Source organism: Protomyctophum bolini (assembly GCF_963924005.1).
Source record: "Protomyctophum bolini genome assembly, chromosome: 18".
Taxonomy (NCBI): Eukaryota; Metazoa; Chordata; class Actinopteri; order Myctophiformes; family Myctophidae; genus Protomyctophum; species Protomyctophum bolini.
In genome coordinates, this window is record NC_137879.1 from 6,837,043 (window position 1) to 6,858,802 (window position 21,760).

Below are 21,760 nucleotides of genomic sequence, written 5' to 3' on the forward strand. Positions count from 1 at the left end.
ACACAGCAGCAGCACAGAGCCTATGTCTCTCTCTCTCTCTCTCTCTCGGTAGCGGCAGAGCCTAGCAAAGCGACATTTTCACCTTATCACCTAAAACTACAACATGATGTCACGCCGCGGTAGTCACCTTATCACCTAAAACTACGACATGATGTCACGCCGCGGTACTAGCGCGGTAGTCACCTTATCACCTAAAACTACAACATGATGTCACGCCGCGGTAGTCACCTTATCACCTAAAACTACGACATGATGTCACGCCGCGGTAGTCACCTTATCACCTAAAGCTACGACATGATGTCACGCCGCGGTAGTCACCTTATCACCTAATACTACAACATGATGTCACGCCGCGGTAGTCACCTTATCACCTAAAACTACAACATGATGTCACGCCGCGGTAGTCACCTTATCACCTAAAACTGGAGTATGAATACACACACACACACACACACGCACATACACACACATACGAGTGGGGGTCCTGAGGCGCAGTGCTGTGGACTGGACACACACACAATGGACTCCATGTGGGACGGGGGTGTGGTGGGATGGGGTCGGGGGTCACGAGGCTATACGAGGCACCACTTACTTACTGACGGACACACGGGACGAGATGGGGGGGGTGTGTGTGTGGGGGGGGGGGTCATGTGGTACCTGTGAGGCTGCTGTGGGCGGTTATTGCCGGCGCTTGCCGGCGTCTCCCGCTCCACCACCACCACTTCCTGTTCCTGCCTGCGTTTGATTGGGCCTCCGGCGGTACTCCTCATGCACGCGGCTACGGCCAATCCGCTATGAGCGTTAGACTCGTGCACGGGCCTGAGCACAGCTGAGAATATTAACCAATAGAACGGGAGGGAGGGAGGGAGGGAGGGAGGAAGAAGGGATGACAGGGAGAGAGAAAGATGGAGGAGGGGAGGCGGGGCCAGGCCGGTGGTGATGATGTCACAGAGAAGGAGGGATGAAAGAAAGACAGAAAGTGTGAGAGAGACAGACAGGAGAACAGAAGCAGAGCAGAAGGAGTGGTTATGGGGGGGTCGGCATGCAATTATACGCTCCTGTGTGTGTGTGTGTGTGTGTGTGTGTGTGTGTGTGTGTCAGTTAGTTGGTCAAACAGTTGTTGTTCATGGTTAGAAGAATGAAGGACAGATTCTGGGCTGCGTTCACTAAGCTACAGATAACTCCAAAAGTGTGTGTGTGTGTGTGTGTATGTCAATTAGTTGGTCCAACAGTTGTTGTTCATGGTTAGAAGAATGAAGGACAGATTCTGGGCTGCGTTCACTAAGCTACAGACAACTCCAAAAGTGTGTGTGTGTGTGTGTGTGTGTGTGTGTGTGTGTGTGTGTGTGTGTGTGTGTATGTCAATTAGTTGGTCAAACAGTTGTTGTTCATGGTTAGAAGAATGAAGGACAGATTCTGGGCTGCGTTCACTAAGCTACTCCAAAAGTGTGTGCGTGCGTGCACGTGCGTGCGTGCGCATACTGTAGCCCAGTGAACGCACCCCGTCATGGTCTCTGTTAGTCAGTTTTAAAGCAGTGGTTCTTATCAACCTTTTTTACATTTTGATTTCAAGGACCCCCAGTTTTGTATACACATATAAGGTCACAGACCACCTCGGGACCCCACTTTGAACCACTGGTTTAAAGAAACGAAGGGAATCTTGCAACACGACAACAAAAGAGCAACCACCACCTGCTTGGGGGGAAGAAATGAAAGAATCAAGAGGGTTTGGGAGTTTAGGATGGCATAGTGTTCACACCATTAGCTTAGTTTTGTTTAGTTTTCATCATTAGTAGTAACAACCGTTATCCAATTGCTGAGATGTGTTGTTCCGCTGTTGTTAGCTGTAATGTTATCTACGCAGCAGCAGGGGGCAGAGTGGTTGAAGTGAGAACATTGGAGCCTGGAATGGCCAGATTATTGATTTCCCTTAATTCAAATATCACTTATTTCTTTTGTTTTGTTTGTGATAATCCATCCCCTACGAGTGTGCTGACCGTATAAGGAGTTCCTCCCTGTCCCCAGTTCATTCCTGGGGGTAAACAAACTCATAGGTTTCGTTTTTGGCTATAAGTCGCCCAGCCTTCATCCAATCAGGATAGAGAGCGGCCTTCCGCCAATCATGGTCAAGGGTCAAGTGCTATACAGGTGGGTGAGTCTTCACCTGCCTCAGCACAAGGCCATGTATTAACAGCATAGACACACACACACACACACGCACACTGAACTCCAATCCCTCTGGAGAGGAGCCAAGAGTTCACCCCCGATTTTACACACTCCATGGAAACTTGAATTCATGGAGATTACATTTTTTTTGTTGCATTCCTAAGATAATAATTTCATGATTGGAGGAGTTTGTAGGTCATCAAAAAACATACTTGCCAGTTGCAGCAAACTCTGTTTTATGAGCAGCTGGTATAATCAGTGCAGTGCCTCGGCCTATCAGCTCACGGCTTCACGTTGTTGCAGCGTTCAGACTTCAAAGTATGGGGTTTTTATGGCCAAGTCTTATATAGCTTAGAGGGGTGGTTTTAAACTGGGGATGCACCGAAAGGGAAATTATTGGCCGAAAACCGAATACCCGAATATGATTAATATTATATAACTTTTTACCTACCATTGCTGTCATGGCCGTACCTTAAAGCTACCTGATTTATGGCAAAATGTAACTCAAATCATAATCACTATGGGCGGATGCATGAATAACTTATAGAAAAACGATATTTCTTGGATAAGTGGGGACTGGGGAGTATTACAACTCTAGATTCATCCCATTATTAAAAAAAAAAAAGTAGAGTTGCAAATTGCAGCTATAGGTCCATGTCACTGTGTATTCCAGCCCTATATATGCATATTCTGATACAAACTTACTAAGGATAATATGAGCATCAAAGCAATATTTTTTATTTTTTTATTTAATTCGCCGATCTACTATAGCTCACAACGTCCCAGGAAGGGCAGTCAGACACACACATGGCTCACATGCCCTTTTTACAACTTTTACTTTTTAGTTCGCTCCACATCTGAATTGACAACGCATAATGAATGTTGATGACGCATGCATGCGCACTGGCTCACCGCTTATGTGCAGCCCTGACTATGGGGTCCATAAAATATTTATTCAGCTCTTTTGAATGCATTAATTGCATGCGATATTCGGTGATATATCTTTTCGGCCGAAAATATTTTTTTAGCCATTTTCTGCCAAAATATTTTCTGCTGCCGAATATTCGGTGCATCACTATTTTCAACCCTTTTTATGTCGATGTCCATTATTTTTTGAGCATTTGAGCAACGGACCAACCATTAGATGACATTTAGCCTCTCAGACCCAAAACTAAATCAAGTTTTGCCAGCTGCTTTTCAAAGCAGCTGGCAAAACTCACCATGAATTCAAGGCTTCATGGGGTGTGTACTGTAATTGAGAAAACAATTTAGATTTTTTTTTTGGGTTGAACTACTCCTTTAATCCTAACCCTAAAGCATGCGTTGTACTGACTTACTCTCTAAAAATAGCCAGTCGGCTATTTTTGGTCTATAATAGCGCGTAAGTCAGTACTCACACTGTGCCTCAGATGCTTATAAGAGCTTATAAAAGACTAATCCCAAAAGACTAATCGTAATTTATATAAAAAAAGAGAGAAAAAACATAAAAGCAACCGTTTCCCTTGTGAGCATCAAGACTATTTTCTAAATCTTGTGGGCCCTCACACAAGTACACAAACATACACACGCACGCGCGCACACAGGCACAAACACGCACGCACACACACACACACACACACACACACACACACACACACACGCACATATACCTATACCTTCACTGCACGGGGAATAAAGTCAAGCGCATACTGTACATACACACAAACAAAATGTGCAAGCCTACACTCACATATGCACACAAAACCCTTACAAGGACGGACAGACGGACGGACGGACGGACGGACGGACGGACGGACGGACGGACAGACAGACAACAGGTGACAGCAGGGCGTCTGCCTGACTGACAGCTACCTTCAACATCCTCTTCTCTTGTTTCATCTCCATCGATCTCCCTCCCTCCCTCACTACCTCCTTGTTTGTTTGTTTCTTCTCTCTCTCTCTCTCTCTCTCTCTCCCCTCATCCATCCATCCATTCCTTCATCCTTCTATCAACCACCATTCCATCCTGTCGCCTACCTTCCATTCCTCCTGCCTCCCTCCCTCCATCCATCCATGTCCGTCCGGCCCATCCCTCCCTCCTTCTCTCTCTCTCTCGACTGTCAATCAGAGGTGCCCAAAGGCCTCCATGCCAAGGACCACCTTGGCAATAGCGATATATAGTCTCTGATCAACCCGACGCAGATTCTGATTTAGTTTAGTCATCTGAAATGTGACTAAAATATGACACGATTTTAATCAACTAAATCTACATTTAATTTACGGTATGGTTGACTAAAGTGTATTTTGGCAGGCCTTGAATGCCTGATTTGTTCACCAGCTACTAGTAGCTTCTGAAGGGGGGCGACGGCGCAGAAAATTGTGTTCTTTTTTTAACCTCAATTAATTTAGAGGAATATCTCAATTTAAATTAACATTAAAGACTGCCTTCACCCCCATGCCATTGCCAGCTGCTCTCCCTCCCTGCACTGTCACTGTCAACCTCCTTGTGTCCTCTCTCTCTCTCTCTCTCTCTCTCTCTCTCCACATTACTCTGAATAGTGGATCCCAGGAAGAGTAGCTGCTACTTCGGTGGCAGCTAATGGGGATCCATCTGAATAGGGGCTATGTTAGTTGGCACAGGTGGGTCACCATGCAACCCAACAACACCCTGAGAGACAGAGTATACTGTATGGATCAAAATAAACAGGCTGCATATACCCGTATGTGGCATTTGGCATAATCAGTAACTGTAGACTTTGTATTTCTCTCAGACTACAGTATAGGCCTATACATTTGTGATACAGAGAATGACTCAAAATGTAAAGTGGCATAATAAACGGCAAAGAAGCTGTTTCCCCCCCACCCACCATTATACTTATAATTGTAATGATTTTACATACCTGTAGGCCTATACTATTATTCTACTACCCTCGCATGATTAGTATAGGATGGCTTTGCACTGCAGATCTTTGTTGTGAACTGTGAGAATGGAGATAATGAATATATTTGGTGCGCAAAACACCGTCGGACGTTGGGGAATAAATTGGTCGTTAATAGATTGATTCCTTCCAGCTGCTGCCTCCTCTTTTGTCTTTGTCTAATCTGCAGCTATAGTTAACACAAGAAATGGCACTGTATCCAAAAGTATAAAGAGGAAACACTAGTGAAACTGAAAACAGGCCGTTTGCAGAGGATGGACTGTTGTTTATCCATTCCTACCTGCATGGTCTCGACGTCAATGCAAAGCCCTTAGGAAGCACAAAGGCTTTGCCGGGACGTTTTGGCTGCTTGCTTGCAAAGAATATAATTTTAGACTGTAAAATGAAGCATGCACCTTAATTATAACAATGTGTAGTTTCCAGTGAAGAAGACAGTCATCAAAGCTAGAGACTGAAGAACTTTATTTGACGATGGGTGCGCACTGCGCAGCAACGCAGTCTGTGTGACCGTGCGCACTGCGCAGCAACGCAGTCTGTGTGACCGTGCGCACTGCATGCTGCCTGCTTCATTGTCTGCTCTCCCCGGTCTCTCAACATCAAGTGAAGTTTAATAAGCAAACAAAACAAAAAGTGTTGTATCCTGTCACGTTGTTTACTGTCATTTGCCGTCACAACTCCAGTTGGCTTTGTCCGCGGTGTGTAAACGTCTTTATATATATATATACTTTTTGAAAAGTCTATGAGGAAAATGAACGGGGAATTCACTCCTGGTCCTTGGGAGGTGCCTGCGACGCTCTATAGGGTTCTTCCATACATACATACATGCATACATACATACCCTGGTGCTGCAGCTGGTCCAGGTCCAGGTACTTGCTGGGTTTGGGGTTGAAGCCCATGGCCACCTCCTTCTCCGCCTCCCTCCTCCTCTGCTGCTCCTGGTGCCTGGCTCTCCTCGCCACCTCCTCCTGCAGCTCGTCCAGCTCGCTGCGCCCCCCGGAGCCTGCGGCATGCGCACACACACACACACACACGGACGCACGCATGCATGCACGCACGCACACGCACAGATAAGCACACGGAAGAGGACGTGGAAGTTGTTATGCGGACCATGGAATCCCACAGGGCTCTGTGATGCTATAGTGACTTTTCTCCAGAAAGGTTCGTCTATACCAGCTAACGATGCATCAGAAAGGTCCGTCTATACCAGCTAACGATGCATCAGAAAGGTCCGTCTATACCAGCTAACGATGCATCAGAAAGGTCCATCCATACCAGCTAACGATGCATCAGAAAGGTCCGTCCATACCAGCTAACGATGCATCAGAAAGGTCCGTCCATACCAGCTAACGATGCATCAGAAAGGTCCATCCATACCAGCTAACGATGCATCAGAAAGGTCCGTCCATACCAGCTAACGATGCATCAGAAAGGTCCGTCTATACCAGCTAACGATGCATCAGAAAGGTCCATCTATACCAGCTAACGATGCATCAGAAAGGTCCATCCATACCAGCTAACGATGCATCAGAAAGGTCCGTCTATACCAGCTAACGATGCATCAGAAAGGTCCGTCTATACCAGCTAACGATGCATCAGAAAGGTCCGTCCATACCAGCTAACGATGCATCAGAAAGGTCCATCTATACCAGCTAACGATGCATCAGAAAGGTCCGTCCATACCAGCTAACGATGCATCAGAAAGGTCCATCTATACCAGCTAACGATGCATCAGAAAGGTCCGTCCATACCAGCTAACGATGCATCAGAAAGGTCCGTCTATACCAGCTAACGATGCATCAGAAAGGTCCGTCTATACCAGCTAACGATGCATCAGAAAGGTCCGTCCATACCAGCTAACGATGCATCAGAAAGGTCCGTCTATACCAGCTAACGATGCATCAGAAAGGTCCATCCATACCAGCTAACGATGCATCAGAAAGGTCCGTCTATACCAGCTAACGATGCATCAGAAAGGTCCATCCATACCAGCTAACGATGCATCAGAAAGGTCCGTCTATACCAGCTAACGATGCATCAGAAAGGTCCATCCATACCAGCTAACGATGCATCAGAAAGGTCCATCCATACCAGCTAACGATGCATCAGAAAGGTCCGTCTATACCAGCTAACGATGCATCAGAAAGGTCCGTCTATACCAGCTAACGATGCATCAGAAAGGTCCGTCTATACCAGCTAACGATGCATCAGAAAGGTCCGTCTATACCAGCTAACGATGCATCAGAAAGGTCCGTCCATACCAGCTAACGATGCATCAGAAAGGTCCGTCCATACCAGCTAACGATGCATCGCGTATTCCCACTAAATGTTTCCCACGATACGAATGCAGCTTATAGTGGTAAACTTTTTCTATACACGGATACCACATGGAACTCGCATGCAAACACGCATTTTTACACGCGTACGTACAGACACACACACACACACACACACACCTAGGTTGCTGGCAGATGTCAGCTCCTGTAAGATGGCACCGCTGCTCTTGGACTTGGGCACCGAACGCCACGAGGGACCTGACATCAGCACACGCTGCTTCTGCTGCTGCTGCCCCGCCACCTCTCTGAGAGAGAGAGGGAGAGAGAGACAGAGAGAGGGGGGAGAGAGAGACAAACGGAGAGACAGACAGACACAAAGAGAGAGAGACAGACAGACAGACAGACACAAAGAGAGAGAGACAAACAGACAGACACAAAGAGAGAGAGACAGACACAAAGAGAGAGAGACAGACAGACAGACACAAAGAGAGAGAGACAGACACAAAGAGAGAGAGACAAACAGACAGACACAAAGAGAGAGACAAACAGACAGACACAAAGAGAGTGACAAACAGACAGACACAGACAAACAGACAAACAGACAGACAAAGAGACAAACGGACAGACAGAGAGGGGGCATTAGGAGATAGCAAGTGTAACATGAACTCGTGATGTTATTAAATTACTGGTAGAACGCTGAGCGAGCTCTTGTATCTTATGTCCTGTGGAACACGATAACAATGAAATCATCAAAGCACCAGCTATATCTGTGTATATCTATGTATACTGTATATAATAGCAATAAAATCCATTATTATTTAACATTAAATCCCAGCTAATTAGAATAGGATTATGTTTTCAAACGGAGCTCTGAAGGAAAAGACACTATTATGGTCTCTTGACGGCTGTTTTTCTAAATTTCTAAAAGATTTCTTCCCAGAGTCTAGAGGTTAAACTGATGGATTTGAGTCTAGACTCTGCAACAGGCTTTTCCTCCCGGATCCAAGGCCTCCTTTCTGATATGCAAGGTCTTATCAGATCAATAATGTATAAACAGGAGCAAGACTGCCGTGTCTTAACCCCTTTAGACATGACTTCGAAATTTAGAAATTTAAATTCTTTCTGAAATACCCATGTTTCTATATCGGTGGTGCTCAATATTTCATGTCAAGGACCCCCAAAGATTATATGTAATTATGCCTCTGCCCGGGAAAACTTTGACAGAAAAAGACTCGCTCACCGTATTAAAAAAATAGAACTAAAACTCCTTAGACTGAGACTTATTTTATCATGCTCATAAAGAGCTCTGTGCTCAAAGTGCAATTAAAAAGCAAACGTTTCGGTCCTAAGACCTTCTTCAGTGCTATATATATATTAGTGCTTCATATATAAAATATGTTGTTCCAGGGACCTCCCCAGAAGCAAAGATTTGAGTTAAAAAATGTTCACTCTGTAATGATAATAATATATTCAAAGATTTGAGGCACATTTTCACGATTTCTCAAAAAATAGCAGACCTACAAGCTCATAGCGTGGCACTCGGTGCCGCGCTATGAGCTTGTAGATCTGCTATTTTTTCAATAGCTACAGTATAACAATGCAGTGATGGTAGCACGAGTACAGAATCAATGTGAGTGAGCATTGGTATGAATGTCCTATACACGTGTGGTGGATGTGTGCGTGTGTGTGTGTGTGGGCGGGCACTCGTGTGTGTGTGTGTGTGTGTGTGTGTATGCGTGCCCTTGGGGTGGCCCAGTTCTTTTATAACTCCTTCATGACTTTGCGCACGCCGCACACACTTGTTTGAGCATTTGTCTATGTTTGTCTTGACCATAGTACACGTACAGTGTGTGCGTGTGCGTGCGTGCGTGCATGTGACTGTGCGTGCACGTGCGCATTCTTGTTTATATATTACGAGCAGGCATATGTATGCAAGGCCAAATATGCACATGCATTATTCATGTGCCTATTATTCGCCTTTCATGCATGCACACATAATGTCTGTTCATTTGCATATGTACTTGATGTACGTACTGTGCGTGCCGTGCACGTGCATATACTTCCGCGCATGCGCGCGTGCGTGTGTGTGTGTGTGTGTGTGTGCATGCGTGCGTGCGTGCGTTGGTATTACCTGTCTGGACTGCTGCTGTTCCTCTCGCTGCTCTCGTAGCCGCTCTCCATGCGCTGTATGAGCCGCGGCTGGTGGAGGGGAGGAGGGAGGGGGGGCGGGGCCATCCTGCCCCCGCCCCCCGGCGGTCCCTGCTCCCCGGCCCCGCCCCCGGCCTCTCCTCCTCCTCTCCTCAGGGCGGCGGCCGTCTCCGCTAAGCCCTGCTCATTGGAGGAAGAAAAAAGAGAAGGAAAAAAAAAGAAAAGCAGAAAAAACAGTTTTCTGAAAACACCTATGTGTTGTTCGGTTCTGAAAACACCCATGTGTTGTTCGGTTCTGAAAACACCTATGTGTTGTTCGGTTCTGAAAACACCTACAGTATGTGTTGTTCGGTTCTGAAAACACCTATGTGTTGTTCGGTTCTGAAAACACCTATGTGTTGTTCGGTTCTGAAAACACCTATGTGTTGTTCGGTTCTGAAAACACCTATGTGTTGTTCGGTTCTGAAAACACCTACGTATGTGTTGTTCGGTTCTGAAAACACCTATGTGTTGTTCGGTTCTGAAAACACCTATGTGTTGTTCGGTTCTGAAAACACCTATGTGTTGTTCGGTTCTGAAAACACCCATGTGTTGTTCGGTTCTGAAAACACCTATGTGTTGTTCGGTTCTGAAAACACCTGTGTGTTGTTCGGTTCTGAAAACACCTATGTGTTGTTCGGTTCTGAAAACACCTATGTGTTGTTCGGTTCTGAAAACACCTATGTGTTGTTCGGTTCTGAAAACACCTATGTGTTGTTCGGTTCTGAAAACACCTATGTGTTGTTCGGTTCTGAAAACACCTATGTGTTGTTCGGTTCTGAAAACACCTATGTGTTGTTCGGTTCTGAAAACACCTATGTGTTGTTCGGTTCTGAAAACACCTATGTGTTGTTCGGTTCTGAAAACACCTGTGTGTTGTTCGGTTCTGAAAACACCTATGTGTTGTTCGGTTCTGAAAACACCTGTGTGTTGTTCGGTTCTGAAAACACCTATGTGTTGTTCGGTTCTGAAAACACCTATGACGTTGTTCGGTTCTGAAAACACCTATGTGTTGTTCGGTTCTGAAAACACCTATGTGTTGTTCGGTTCTGAAAACACCTATGTGTTGTTCGGTTCGCAGACTTTTTTTGACCAGGTGCTTTTTTGGACTTTACATTGATTTGCTACTACGTCTAGTATAGCGACCGTATAGTGGAGACTTTTTTTCATGATTGGCTGCCTCTAAGCCCAATGGGAGACTTTGCCCCACAAAACCCCATAGTCTGAATGGCATAAAACCCATTCTCCGTGAGCTTTATAGGCATTCTTGTTTAATTCTCTTTCCCCTAGCGGAAATTATTTTTCCGCTAGGGGATGCTATAGCGGACCTTTTCAGCCCCGACGTATACTCCGTGTATATAATGACTGGCAGCTTTTAACATTGGTTCCGGTTGCTAAGGCAACGCCCCGTCACCACCACCAGCTATATGGTGGTGGTGAACCCTCAGATTTCCCCTCAGATTTCGGGACAGAGTAGTATTGATGTGTTTCATTTTCATGCCCAAGGAAGTATCGGAAATCGATACCTGCTGCTGCTGCTGCTGTGCAGGGAGGGGCAAGGGGCCCGACGCCGGCCCTGGGCTCCTGTGGTGCTGGGGCTCCGGCGGAGGGAGGCAGGGGCTGTAGCCTTGAGGGTGGCATGGGGGGCCCGGGAGGGTGGTGCTGTAGCCTTGAGGGTGGCATGGGGGCCCCGGGAGGGTGGTGCTGCTGTAGCCGGGAGGAGGGTCTCTCTGCCGGGGGGTGAAGATGCTGTCAATGTTCAGAGCCTCTCTCCGGGGCCTCCAGGCGGGCCTGTAGCGCCCCCCAGAGGAGCTGGGAGGAGAGACGGAGGGAGGTTGGGGAGAGGCAACATGTCTGAAAACCCACCTCTTCAGACTCCATCCTATAGCCCCGTATAGCACTTGCCGTATAGCACTTGCTCTAGCCTCGACAACATTAGAGGCGTATGCAAAGTCTCAACTTATGTTACAAAAAACACCCCTTAAAACACACCATCGGAGGTGTGGCTCCCAAAGGTACCTTTCAGGTATCTTTCAGCAAAGGTACCTTTCAAAACCTCAGTGGAAGAGACGAAGTGGTAGCGACTGGAGCACTCTATAGTGTATACGCATAGTTTCATTATATAGATATTCCACTGTTCAGGTTCTTAGCTTACTTTGATTCTTGATGCCTTTTTTATGTATTTGATGTATTACCATGTGTTGTTCTTGTGTATACTGCAAGTTGCTCTGGATTAAGAACATCTGCTAAATGATGTCTAAATGTTACATACTGTATAGGGCAGTGGTTCTCAGACTTTTCCCCTTGCCAATGACCCTCAAATTGAGATATATTTGGCCGCAGACGCCCATCTGAAAAGGTTTTGTGCGAGGGAGGGACCGCCAGAAGAGAATATTTATGGGGTTTATGAAGATAGTTTGAAAATGGATGAAGTCCTTTTAAGACTATAAAAAAAGAGTATAAAACAAGGTCTCAAATGGTTAGTAAAGGAAGTAAGTAGCTTTTGCTCAGTGCCAAGGAGGAGGGTCCAGTTTTATAGTCTTTGTTACGACCTCCCAATCTCAGGACGAACACTGAGCTACAGTCAAATGTTTACAAAACCACAAAACATTTTGATTTCACACATAAAACACATAATGCTGTCGTGCTTCTGTTGACCATAATACATGTGCTACAGTATATGTGTGACGCAAGGTTATAATAGTTTTGGATTTTTCATATATTTTAGTTTTAGTTGACTATACAAACCCCTCATCAAAGCGATGCTCTCTCTCTCTCTCTCGCCACGCATCAGATGGTCAGGAATGGAGGGCTCCATCTTGCACCACCCTTATCCCTTTTTTTTTTTTACTTTAAACTATTGTAAAATGTTTTAAATAGTAAAAAGAAAAGGCAAATAAGTTCAGGGATAAGGGGTTATGGGGTTAAGTTGGAGCGCGGAGTGTGTGCATGATGTGTGATGAATTGAAGGACACATCGTGCAGGGATGGGACGGGGTCGTCTGGGGCTTAATGTGAGAGCTACTGTAGCACTAAGTGGCTAATGATGCCACACGCCTCCGTTAACACTGCAGCCTTATGCATTATTAGTGTTGAGGGCAGGTGGGTCTCTTATTCTAGGCCAGAGGCTCTCAAGTGGTTTCACACCGGGCCCGGATTTTAACTGTCAACACCCCGCGCTGTAAATTAAATAACACAACCTATTCCTCTATTACAGCACAGTCCATACAGTGTGAAACGGAGTGTCTGAACGTCCGTATATATAGTTCTTAACTTCTTGCATAGCCGAGACGATCAGAGATTTTCCGCCTTTACCGACGCATGTGGGACATCTAAATTCACCGTAGGATTGAGAAAAACCTCTTCAGTAGACTTGACTACTGAAACACTGCCTTCAAAAGAAGAAAATCGATCCGACGATTTGATTCAGATAGGGTGCTGCTCGAGTACCATAGAAAGTGGAGCATATCACTCCCAGCTCTTAAAGCCTTACACTGTCCAGGCTCCCTGTGTGTCAAAGAATCGATTGAAAAAAAAAAAGAATACTACTGTTCCACTGAACCAGTTCTACTGGTGTAGCTTTGAATGGTTTAACCCATTCTGAACGGGAACACATTTTGGTGTTAGCATCATGTTATGCTTTAGCCATTGAAAAATAGCAGATCTACAAGCTCATAGCGCGCCACCGAGTGGCGCGCTACGAGCTTGTAGGTCTGCTATTTTTGAAAAATCGAAGAACAACAACATTTTTTAGAATCTGATCTCAGGTCAGAATGGGTTAATCAGACCAGTGTGTGTCCAGTGGAAACATCATATGAATCTGATCTCAGGTCAGAATGGTTTAAGTGCCAAAATGTCTTTCTGATCTTGTGCCACGCCGTGAACTATATCCAGACCTCTCGGGTCATCTGGGAAAGGTCTGCTTTTCTTCCGTTTCCCAGAATCTAATAAACGTTGGAGAAGCAGCATTCGTTTTTTATGCTCCATATATACAGTATCCAGACGCCCAGAAAACTGCTGCCATCCTTGCCGTGTGTAAAACCAGCCAAAGCTTCGGTATCACTTTAGATGTTTGAGTTGGCTATTCACCAATAGATGTACACGCTTGCAAGCTTGTACACATCTGCTATAGAGCGTCGCAGTCCCACCCCCTCGAGAGACCCCCGGAAAAGAAATCCCCCTTCATTTTCCTCATGAATAGACTTTTCAGAAAGTATCTATTTAAAGACATTTACGCCGCGGAAGAGGCCAACTCTTGTCGTGACAAATCATGACAATAAACATGGGCCAAACAAAGAATTAGAAAGTAGGAAAAAAAACGGCAGGTTCTTTGTAATTATCAGTTTGGTCCAAAATAGTTTGTCGTCATGATTTGTCACGACTCGAGTTGGCTTCGTACGACACTAAAAAAAGGTCTTTAAATAAATGCTTTTTGAAATGTCTATGGGGGAAAATGCATTGGGATTCATTTCCTGGGCCTGACGTCGTCATGAAAGGGGGCGGGACTGCGACGCTCTATTGTTGACACATCTTGAGAGTGTGAGAGAACTACTGATTTCAGAAGGCATTTAGTACAATGATCGGCCTCAAGTCCTAATGGGTTATAAGTGGGTCAGATCAGATGGGTGGGCCGTGTGGGCATTTCCAGAGCATGTTTTGTTTTAATGATCAATTAATGTGTTCCGGCTTGGATCAATGGAAGGAATCTAGTTTTTGGATCAATGGAATGAATCTAGTTTTTGGATCAATGTAATTAATCTAGTTTTTCAAGGTTTTAAAGAAAAACGAGGAGCTGGTTACCGGTTGGAATAACGTGATCCTTCCACGCGCTCTACGTCCGGCCGGGGGAACTCTCCCCTGTCAGGTAAAACGACGCAGCTTGGACTCCTCATGCATAGAAGGAAGCATGAGGTCAGTCCGCTAAACGAGGTCCATTTGGTTCCCTTTGTACACTCTCAAACATATTGTAAATGGAGCAACTTACAATATAAATGGGGGTCCCAGAGATAGAATTTCCATTAAATGGGGGTCTGCCGACTAATATGCAGGTCAAACTGGGGGTCCTTGAATTGGTTGAGAATCACTGCTAGAGCCGTAACAATCTTCTCTTATGGGGGTCCTTGGCACATCTTTTCAAATGGGGGTCCCTGGCACATCTTTTCAAATGGGGCTAATTTCAAATGGCTAATTAGAGTCAATTTGGGGGTCCTTGGCATGAAACAGTTTGGGAACCTGCAGTGTCCTATAGAGCACCACCATGCACCACCACCAGTGTTGTTTTTGGCAGCACATTTTGATTTTAGTTTTAGTCGTAGTCGTAGTCTCTTCAATAGTTTTCATTTAGTTTCAGTCACATTTAAGTCACCTGGAATGTTTTAGTGTTAGTCTAGTTTTAGTCGACTAAATGTCATAAGACTAAAATGTATTTTGGCGGGCCTTGATGCCGATCAACAAGCTTTTAGATCAGCTATTTTCAGCAAGCAACCAAGTGTGAAATGACTAGATATCTTCTCCACTAGTCCCTTCCTAACATTTTAGTCTAGTTTTTATTTGTCAGTATACGGAATTGTTAGTATATTTAGTCATAGTTTTAGTCATCATAGCTTAGTTTTTATGTAGTTTCTGTCAGTGAAAAAAGGTAGTCGACGAACATTTTTCATTTAGTTTCAGTCGAAAACTAAAACAACACAGACCGCCACCCACCTGGACTTGCTCTCGCTGCTGGTGCTCTCGTCCTCCCAGCGGGGCGTGGCCGCCCCTCCCTCGCAGCCCCCCACCCCGGAGGAGGAGGAGGAGGAGAGGGGCCGCGAGGAGGACGAGGAGGAGGTGAGGGGCCGCGACCGCGACGACAGCAGGAACACCGCCGTCTCCTTGTACTCCCCCTGCTGCAGGGGAGGGGAGGAGGGGGGCCGGGGGAGGAGGAGGGGGGGAGGACCCTCCACCGCTGGGTCTGTGTGAGAGAGAGAGAGAGAGGGAGGGGGGGGTGGAGAGGGGAGGGAGAGAGAGAGAGATGGAGAGATTGAGAGAAGAGGGGCAAATGGAGAAACGGAGGAGAACGGAGAGAGATAAAGAGAGAGAGGGAGGGGGAGAGAGAGAGAGAGAGAGGGAGAGAGAGGGAGGGAGAGAGAGGGAGGGGGAGAGAGAGAGAGAGAGAGAGAGAGAGAGAGAGAGAGAGAGAGAGAGAGAGAAACAGAATCAAAGTAAGTCTAATAAACTTTTAATGCTTCCTACAGGGGGCAATTATGCAGATGGCAGCAGCAGTGCAGATAAATAATAAGAACAAGTGACTAACGAGCAACTCGGCCTAATGAGTTCTGTGCTGGTAATAACGAAGCGCAATTAAACACAGAACAAACAGCAGCAACAACTTCAGCCAAGTTATTAAGGCCTGACCTCACTCTGCTAAACTGCTCCCTTAACAAACAGAGACAGCCTCAGATCCTCATCTCCACTCCGCAGCGCCGACACAGCATTATGTTGTACTTTAGCTTGGAAATTGACACTCATTAGCCCTGCGGACCCCCCATTAGAAAATACATTCCAGAAGTTAAGAAGAGTTAAGTCCGTTGCTCTCCCCAGGTTGGCGGAGGGTGTGTATAGAGCCCAGGATCACAGTAGATGATTGACACAGGGGTGAAAAATGGGTTACAAAATCGTGGAAAAAAAATAAATATATACATTCCATGGACCCCCCATGAGAGAAGATTTGTACGGCTCTATCAGTGATTCTCAACCTGTTTAATTTCAAGGACCCCCCAGTTTGACATGCATTAGTCTATACGGACCCCCCCATTTAATGGCATTTCTATCTCTGGGACCCCCAATTTATATTGTAAAATGTAAAATTAAACTCTGAGAGTTAAATTATGAAACAAAACGAAACCGCAACCAATGGGTGCGAAGAGGGGCCCAACCACGGGCGGGTCTTGACAAAAGGGGTGAATTGGGGATAAATGGTTGCGTTTAGTACGTGATAAAGTATTTGCATTTTTTGCAAGGAGATGAAGGGTTCTGTTTTCCACTGGGGGGGGGTTATGAATGTATACATCTGCTGCTTAAACGGTTGTCTTTTTAATGCTGAGCCAAGAGCCTGATGAACACCCATAAGATCAAATACTAATATATAATTCACGCTTGTATTTACATTTTATATCAAAGCAAAGAAAAAAAAGCTCTCCCAAGCTATATTCCCAATGTTCCCAATCCTTTTTTTTTATCGTGAGTCATACTGTAAAACGTGAGTCATACTGTAAAAGGCTGAACGGAAATAGCCGATTTTACAACAAGCTTTACACCAACCGGTTGACTATTTCTGGCACACGACGACACGACACAGGGCTTCTCGACAAGGACATCAATTATCCCATTCTGATCTGAGATCAGATTCATACAAGGTTTTCCACTGGGACACACACTGGTCTGATGAACCCGTTCTGACCTGAGATCAGATTATAAAAATGTCAGTCGTTCTTCGATTTTTTTTCAAAAATAGCAGACCTACAAGCTCGTAGCGCGCCACTCGGTGGCGCGCTATGAGCTTGTAGATCTGCTATTTTTCAATAGCTAAAGCATAACATGATGCTAAAACACCAAAATGTGTTCCCGTTCAGAATGGGTTATGCAGCGCATTAGTCTTCTCTGAACCTGAAGGTTTAACTTCCCCAGCTTTTAAATCTAGTTTTGAAGCCCTCAGTCGGTGACTCAACTATAAATAAATCAGACAGTAGCCTATTCTCCTGGAATGTTGTCCTTGTCATTACAATTAACCCATTCTGAACGGGAACCCATTTTGGTGTTAGCATCATGTCATGCTTTAGCTTTTGAAAAATAGCAGATCTACAAGCTCATAGCGCGCCACCGAGTGGCGCGCTACGAGCTTGTAGGTCTGCTATTTTTCGAAGAACGACTGACATTTTTTTAGAATCTGATCTCAGGTCAGAATGGGTTCATCAGACCAGTGTGTCATGTCCAGTGGAAACCTCGTATGAATCTGATCTCAGGTCAGAATGGGTTAATATCACTGTCGGTGTCGGGGGTGGAATGAAAGCCCATATGTCCAAAAAACCAGTGTTGAGTTCGTCGACTAAAAAAACTATGACGAAGAAATGTTACCGTCGACTACCTTTTTTCACTGACGAAAGCTAAAATGGAAACTAAATGCAAACTAAGCTATATGACGACTAAAACTAAGACTAAATATATTGACGATTTCATCAACACATAACAACTATAGACTAACATGTTAGGAAGGGACTATAGTGGACAAGAGATCCAGTCATTTTACACTTGGTTGCATGCTGAAACGATGCGACGTGTAAAATGTACACTATTCAAGAGGCTGTGAATAAAACTTGCTGCCAAAAACAACACTGTCCAAAACCACACTTTTATTTCCATGATTATTCTGAAACATTAGTGAGCTTTTATGGATCTGCTATTTTCACTAGTTTTGCTCTTGCACGATCCAAGTATACGGCATTAACTTACGGGGGAGGAAATAAAAAGTACATGTGAGGTTTCCACCCCCATACTGTACATCAGAGACGATATGCAGTGTCATTCATACAATTATTTTTTGCTGCTGCAGTTTCCCTTTGGTCTCCTGTTTCTGAGCTGCGTCTGCAAAGCACTCTGAGAGAGCTCTGAGGGATGCCAGACTCTGTCTGGACTGTCAGGCTGACTGGCAGTGGTGCAAAAAAAATAACTAAGTACATTTACTTCACCCATTTAGACCTGAGGACGATTCTACAAATGCCTGACAGTTTTCTGAAAACCCTATGTTTCTATATGTCAGTCGTTCTCAAACATTTCCATGTCAAGTACACCCAGAAATATCTGTATTTGGCCGCCGACCCCCATCTGAAAATAATGATGTTGTCCCAGGGACCCCCTCCCCAGAAGCAAAGATTTGAGTTAAAAACTTTTCGCTCGGAAAGATTATGCAATCAAAGATTTGTGACACATTTTCACGATTTTTCTAAAATAGCAGCTCATAAGATGAGATTGTAGATCTGCTATTTTTCAAAAGCTAAAGTATAAGATAATGCTTTAAAACAGCAAAAGGGGTTCCCGACAAAATGGGTTAAGTAACATTTTTAGGTATTTGCGGTAATTCCAATCTCAAAATACTTTTACTTCCACTTCCACTACATCTCAGAGACAGATATTGTACTTTTTAACTAAATATTTGAAAACTTTTAGTTACTAGTTACTTTGAAGATTTGCATTGCTATTACAAAACACAATATTACCCACTTCAACCCTATAAAATATACATAAGCCAATTGAATATTATTTTCAAACATGAAAACTTTGAAATTCTACATAAATAATGAGTAATACTTTCTTACTTTTGGCATTTAAAGTACATTTTGATACCAATATACTTTTGTACTTTTACGCAACTCGAGTACATTTTGAATGCTATAGACGTTTTACTTGTAAGGGATTGATTGATTGAATATTTTATTGGACAAAAGAAAAATGCAAACAGCACAATGTACAGTTAGGCATTTTGGTCCAAAGGGATTTCCGAAGAAAGACCTTGCAGTCTTGTTTCCATTCGGGTCCCATGCACTCACACACACACATATACGGTAGTCATGAACAAGAATCTAAAACCTGCTCTCTCTGACCTGCTGACGGGTGAAATTTTCGGTCTGTTTTAACCCATTCTGGGCGGGCACCCATTTTGGTGTTAGCACTATGTTATGCTTTAGCTATTGAAAAATAGCAGATCTACAAGCTCATAGCGCGCCACCGAGTGGCGCGCTACGAGCTTGTAGGTCTGCTATTTTTTGAAAAATCGAAGAATGACTGACATTTCTAGAATCTGATCTCAGGTCAGAATGGGTTCATCAGACCAAGTGTGTGTCCAGTGGAAACCTCGTATGAATCTGATCTTAGGTCAGAATGGGTTAAAGAAGGCCTGCAGTGATTGGCTTGTTTTTTAGGGAGTATTTCTAAATTGCAGTATTGACACTTTTATACCTGAGTAAAACAAATTAGTAGCCTACTTTTTTTCCCACCCACTGCAGACTCAGTGCTGTCACAGGCTGACCGTCTCAGACGCTGAGAACAGCAGTTAAACAGGCTATTTTTATACCGTCTATCTTCTCCCTACAAACGTTACGTCTCTTATATAATATTTGTTGACGGCCTTTTTTTCCCCTGATGATCGCGTGTTGTTCTCTTAACGACCCGCTTCCAGAAGATGTATAAAGCCCTTTATTTTCCTATCCTGCACGCAACTTATTTCGTATCTTCTGTCTTGATATGCACTTACTTGCTTCCCCCCGGTATCCATATTCCGTGGAAAACATTAGCAGCGTTGCATTTTTGTCGACTAAAAAAACTATGACGAAAAATGTTCGTCTACTCTACTACCATTTTTTTCCACTGACGAAAACTAAATGGAAACTAAATGAAAACTAAGCTATGATGACTATAAACTAAGGCTAAATATATTGACAATTTCGCCAACAAATAAAAACTAGACTAAAATGTCAGGAAGGGACTAGTGGACAAGAGATCCAAAATGTTGTTCCAGGAACCCCCCCCCCACCCCCCAGAAGCAAAGATTCGAGTTAAAAACGTTCGCTCTGAAAAAATATATATTCAAAGATTTGCGGCACATTTTCACGATTTTGGAAAAAATAGCAGATCTACAAGCTCATAGTGCGCTATGATCTAGTTTTGAGCCCTCGAAGAATGACTGACAGGATGTAGAAGACATTTTTAGAATCTGATGTCAGGTCAAAATGTGTTAATTAGCACGGCGCCCTCACCTGCGTGGTCGTGGTCGCTGTGCGAGGGGGGCGTCCCGTCCTCGCGGCCGCAGACCACGGTGGCCTGTGATTCGTTGGACAGATGGCTGCCGGTGGACTGGTGGAGCGAGGAGCGACCGCGGGAGCCTCGGTGGCTGGAGCTGTCTGTGGAGGAGTCTGTGCGCGTGTCACTGGATATGGAGGGCTCTCGACCTGGGAGAGAGAGAGAGAGAGAGAGAGGGGGGGAGGGGGGGCACGAGGGAGCGAGGAGGAAAGAGTGATATATTGATAGGAGAAGGGAGAGGGGGCGAGAAGAGAGAGAGAGAGGACAGGGAAGGAGGGAGAGTAGGTGATGAGAGAGAGAGAGAGGGGAGGGAATGTATAGAAAGGAGGAAGGGAGGGGGGGAGTGAGTGAGAGAAGATGTGCGAAAGGGGAGGGGGAGAGAGAGAGAGAGTTACAGGGGAAGATGCAAAAAGGACAGACAGACAGACGAGGTGAAGACCCCCGTAATGTAACACTCCGTAATGTAACACCCCGTAATGTAACACTCCCATAATGTTCGGCCTATACTGTATATACAGTACCTCCGAAACGAACCACCGCAGATGAACGCACGCTCCAACGCAACACCATTGGATCAGAACGCGATGGCGACCCCATGCTGTGCAGTGGTTCTCAAACAGGGCTCAGGTCACTCCTGTATAAATAACCTTTTCAGACTCCCAGACTATCCACTATAGCACGGAGCTCGCGAAAGTGTATAAGAAAGCCTTTCTAGCATGAAAACTCCTTTCAAACCCCACGGAGCATCCCTATCCCATTCTGACCTGAGATCAGATTCATACGAGGTTTCCACTGGACACACACTGGTCTGATGAACCCATTCTGACCTGAGATCAGATTCTAAAAATGTCAGTCGTTCTTAATTTTTTTTTTAAATAGCAGACCTACAAGCTCATAGCGCGCCACTCGGTGGCGCGCTATGAGCTTGTAGATCTGCTATTTTTCAATAGCTAAAGCATAACATGATGCTAACACCCAAATGGGTTCCCCCGGTCAGAATGGGCTATATACAGTATGCTGCGCTTTAACATTCACCATATAAATATAGCCGGTGTTTGTGACCTCGTAGACTCTGCTATATTTGGTGAAGAGACTTGGTGTACTGTTAGACTGCAAAAAGTACAAAGTACAAGTGACATTGATGAATTCCAAATGTTATCGAAGTATATTCTGAGGCGTCAAGGCACCCTCTCCTCGGGAGGAAAACACCTATAGCCGTCATCACAGATGTGATGAGGTCGGCACATTTGGGATCCCTGGGACAACATATTTTGAGATGGGGGTCGGCGGCCAAACACATACATTTTTGGGCGTCCTTGACATGAAAATGTATGAGAAGGACTGACAATAACAAAAAAAACATTGCATGGATGCACCTGGGACGTAT

At 44.9% G+C, this 21,760-nt stretch overlaps 1 protein-coding gene across 4 annotated transcripts in view; it reads right to left on the reverse strand.

Annotated features, from left to right (window-relative positions):
• Window positions 1-21,760, reverse strand: part of LOC308332643 (uncharacterized protein) — a 160,420-nt gene that overhangs the window by 15,558 nt on the left and 123,102 nt on the right. For 3 of the 4 annotated variants that reach the window (XR_013965729.1, XR_013965730.1, XM_080788648.1), the window contains exons 11-17: window positions 20,331-20,522; window positions 15,247-15,493; window positions 11,071-11,356; window positions 9,489-9,688; window positions 7,538-7,662; window positions 5,923-6,084; window positions 658-829 (exon numbers count right to left, since the gene is read on the reverse strand). Coding sequence is in view for 2 of the 4 variants with exons in the window: in XM_080788648.1 (XP_080644774.1) it covers window positions 658-829; window positions 5,923-6,084; window positions 7,538-7,662; window positions 9,489-9,688; window positions 11,071-11,356; window positions 15,247-15,493; window positions 20,331-20,522 (1,384 nt within the window). In the remaining 2 variants the exon portion in view is untranslated. The remainder of the gene's footprint in view (window positions 1-657; window positions 830-5,922; window positions 6,085-7,537; window positions 7,663-9,488; window positions 9,689-11,070; window positions 11,357-15,246; window positions 15,494-20,330; window positions 20,523-21,760) is intronic. The other variant, XM_080788649.1, reaches the window with a different exon arrangement.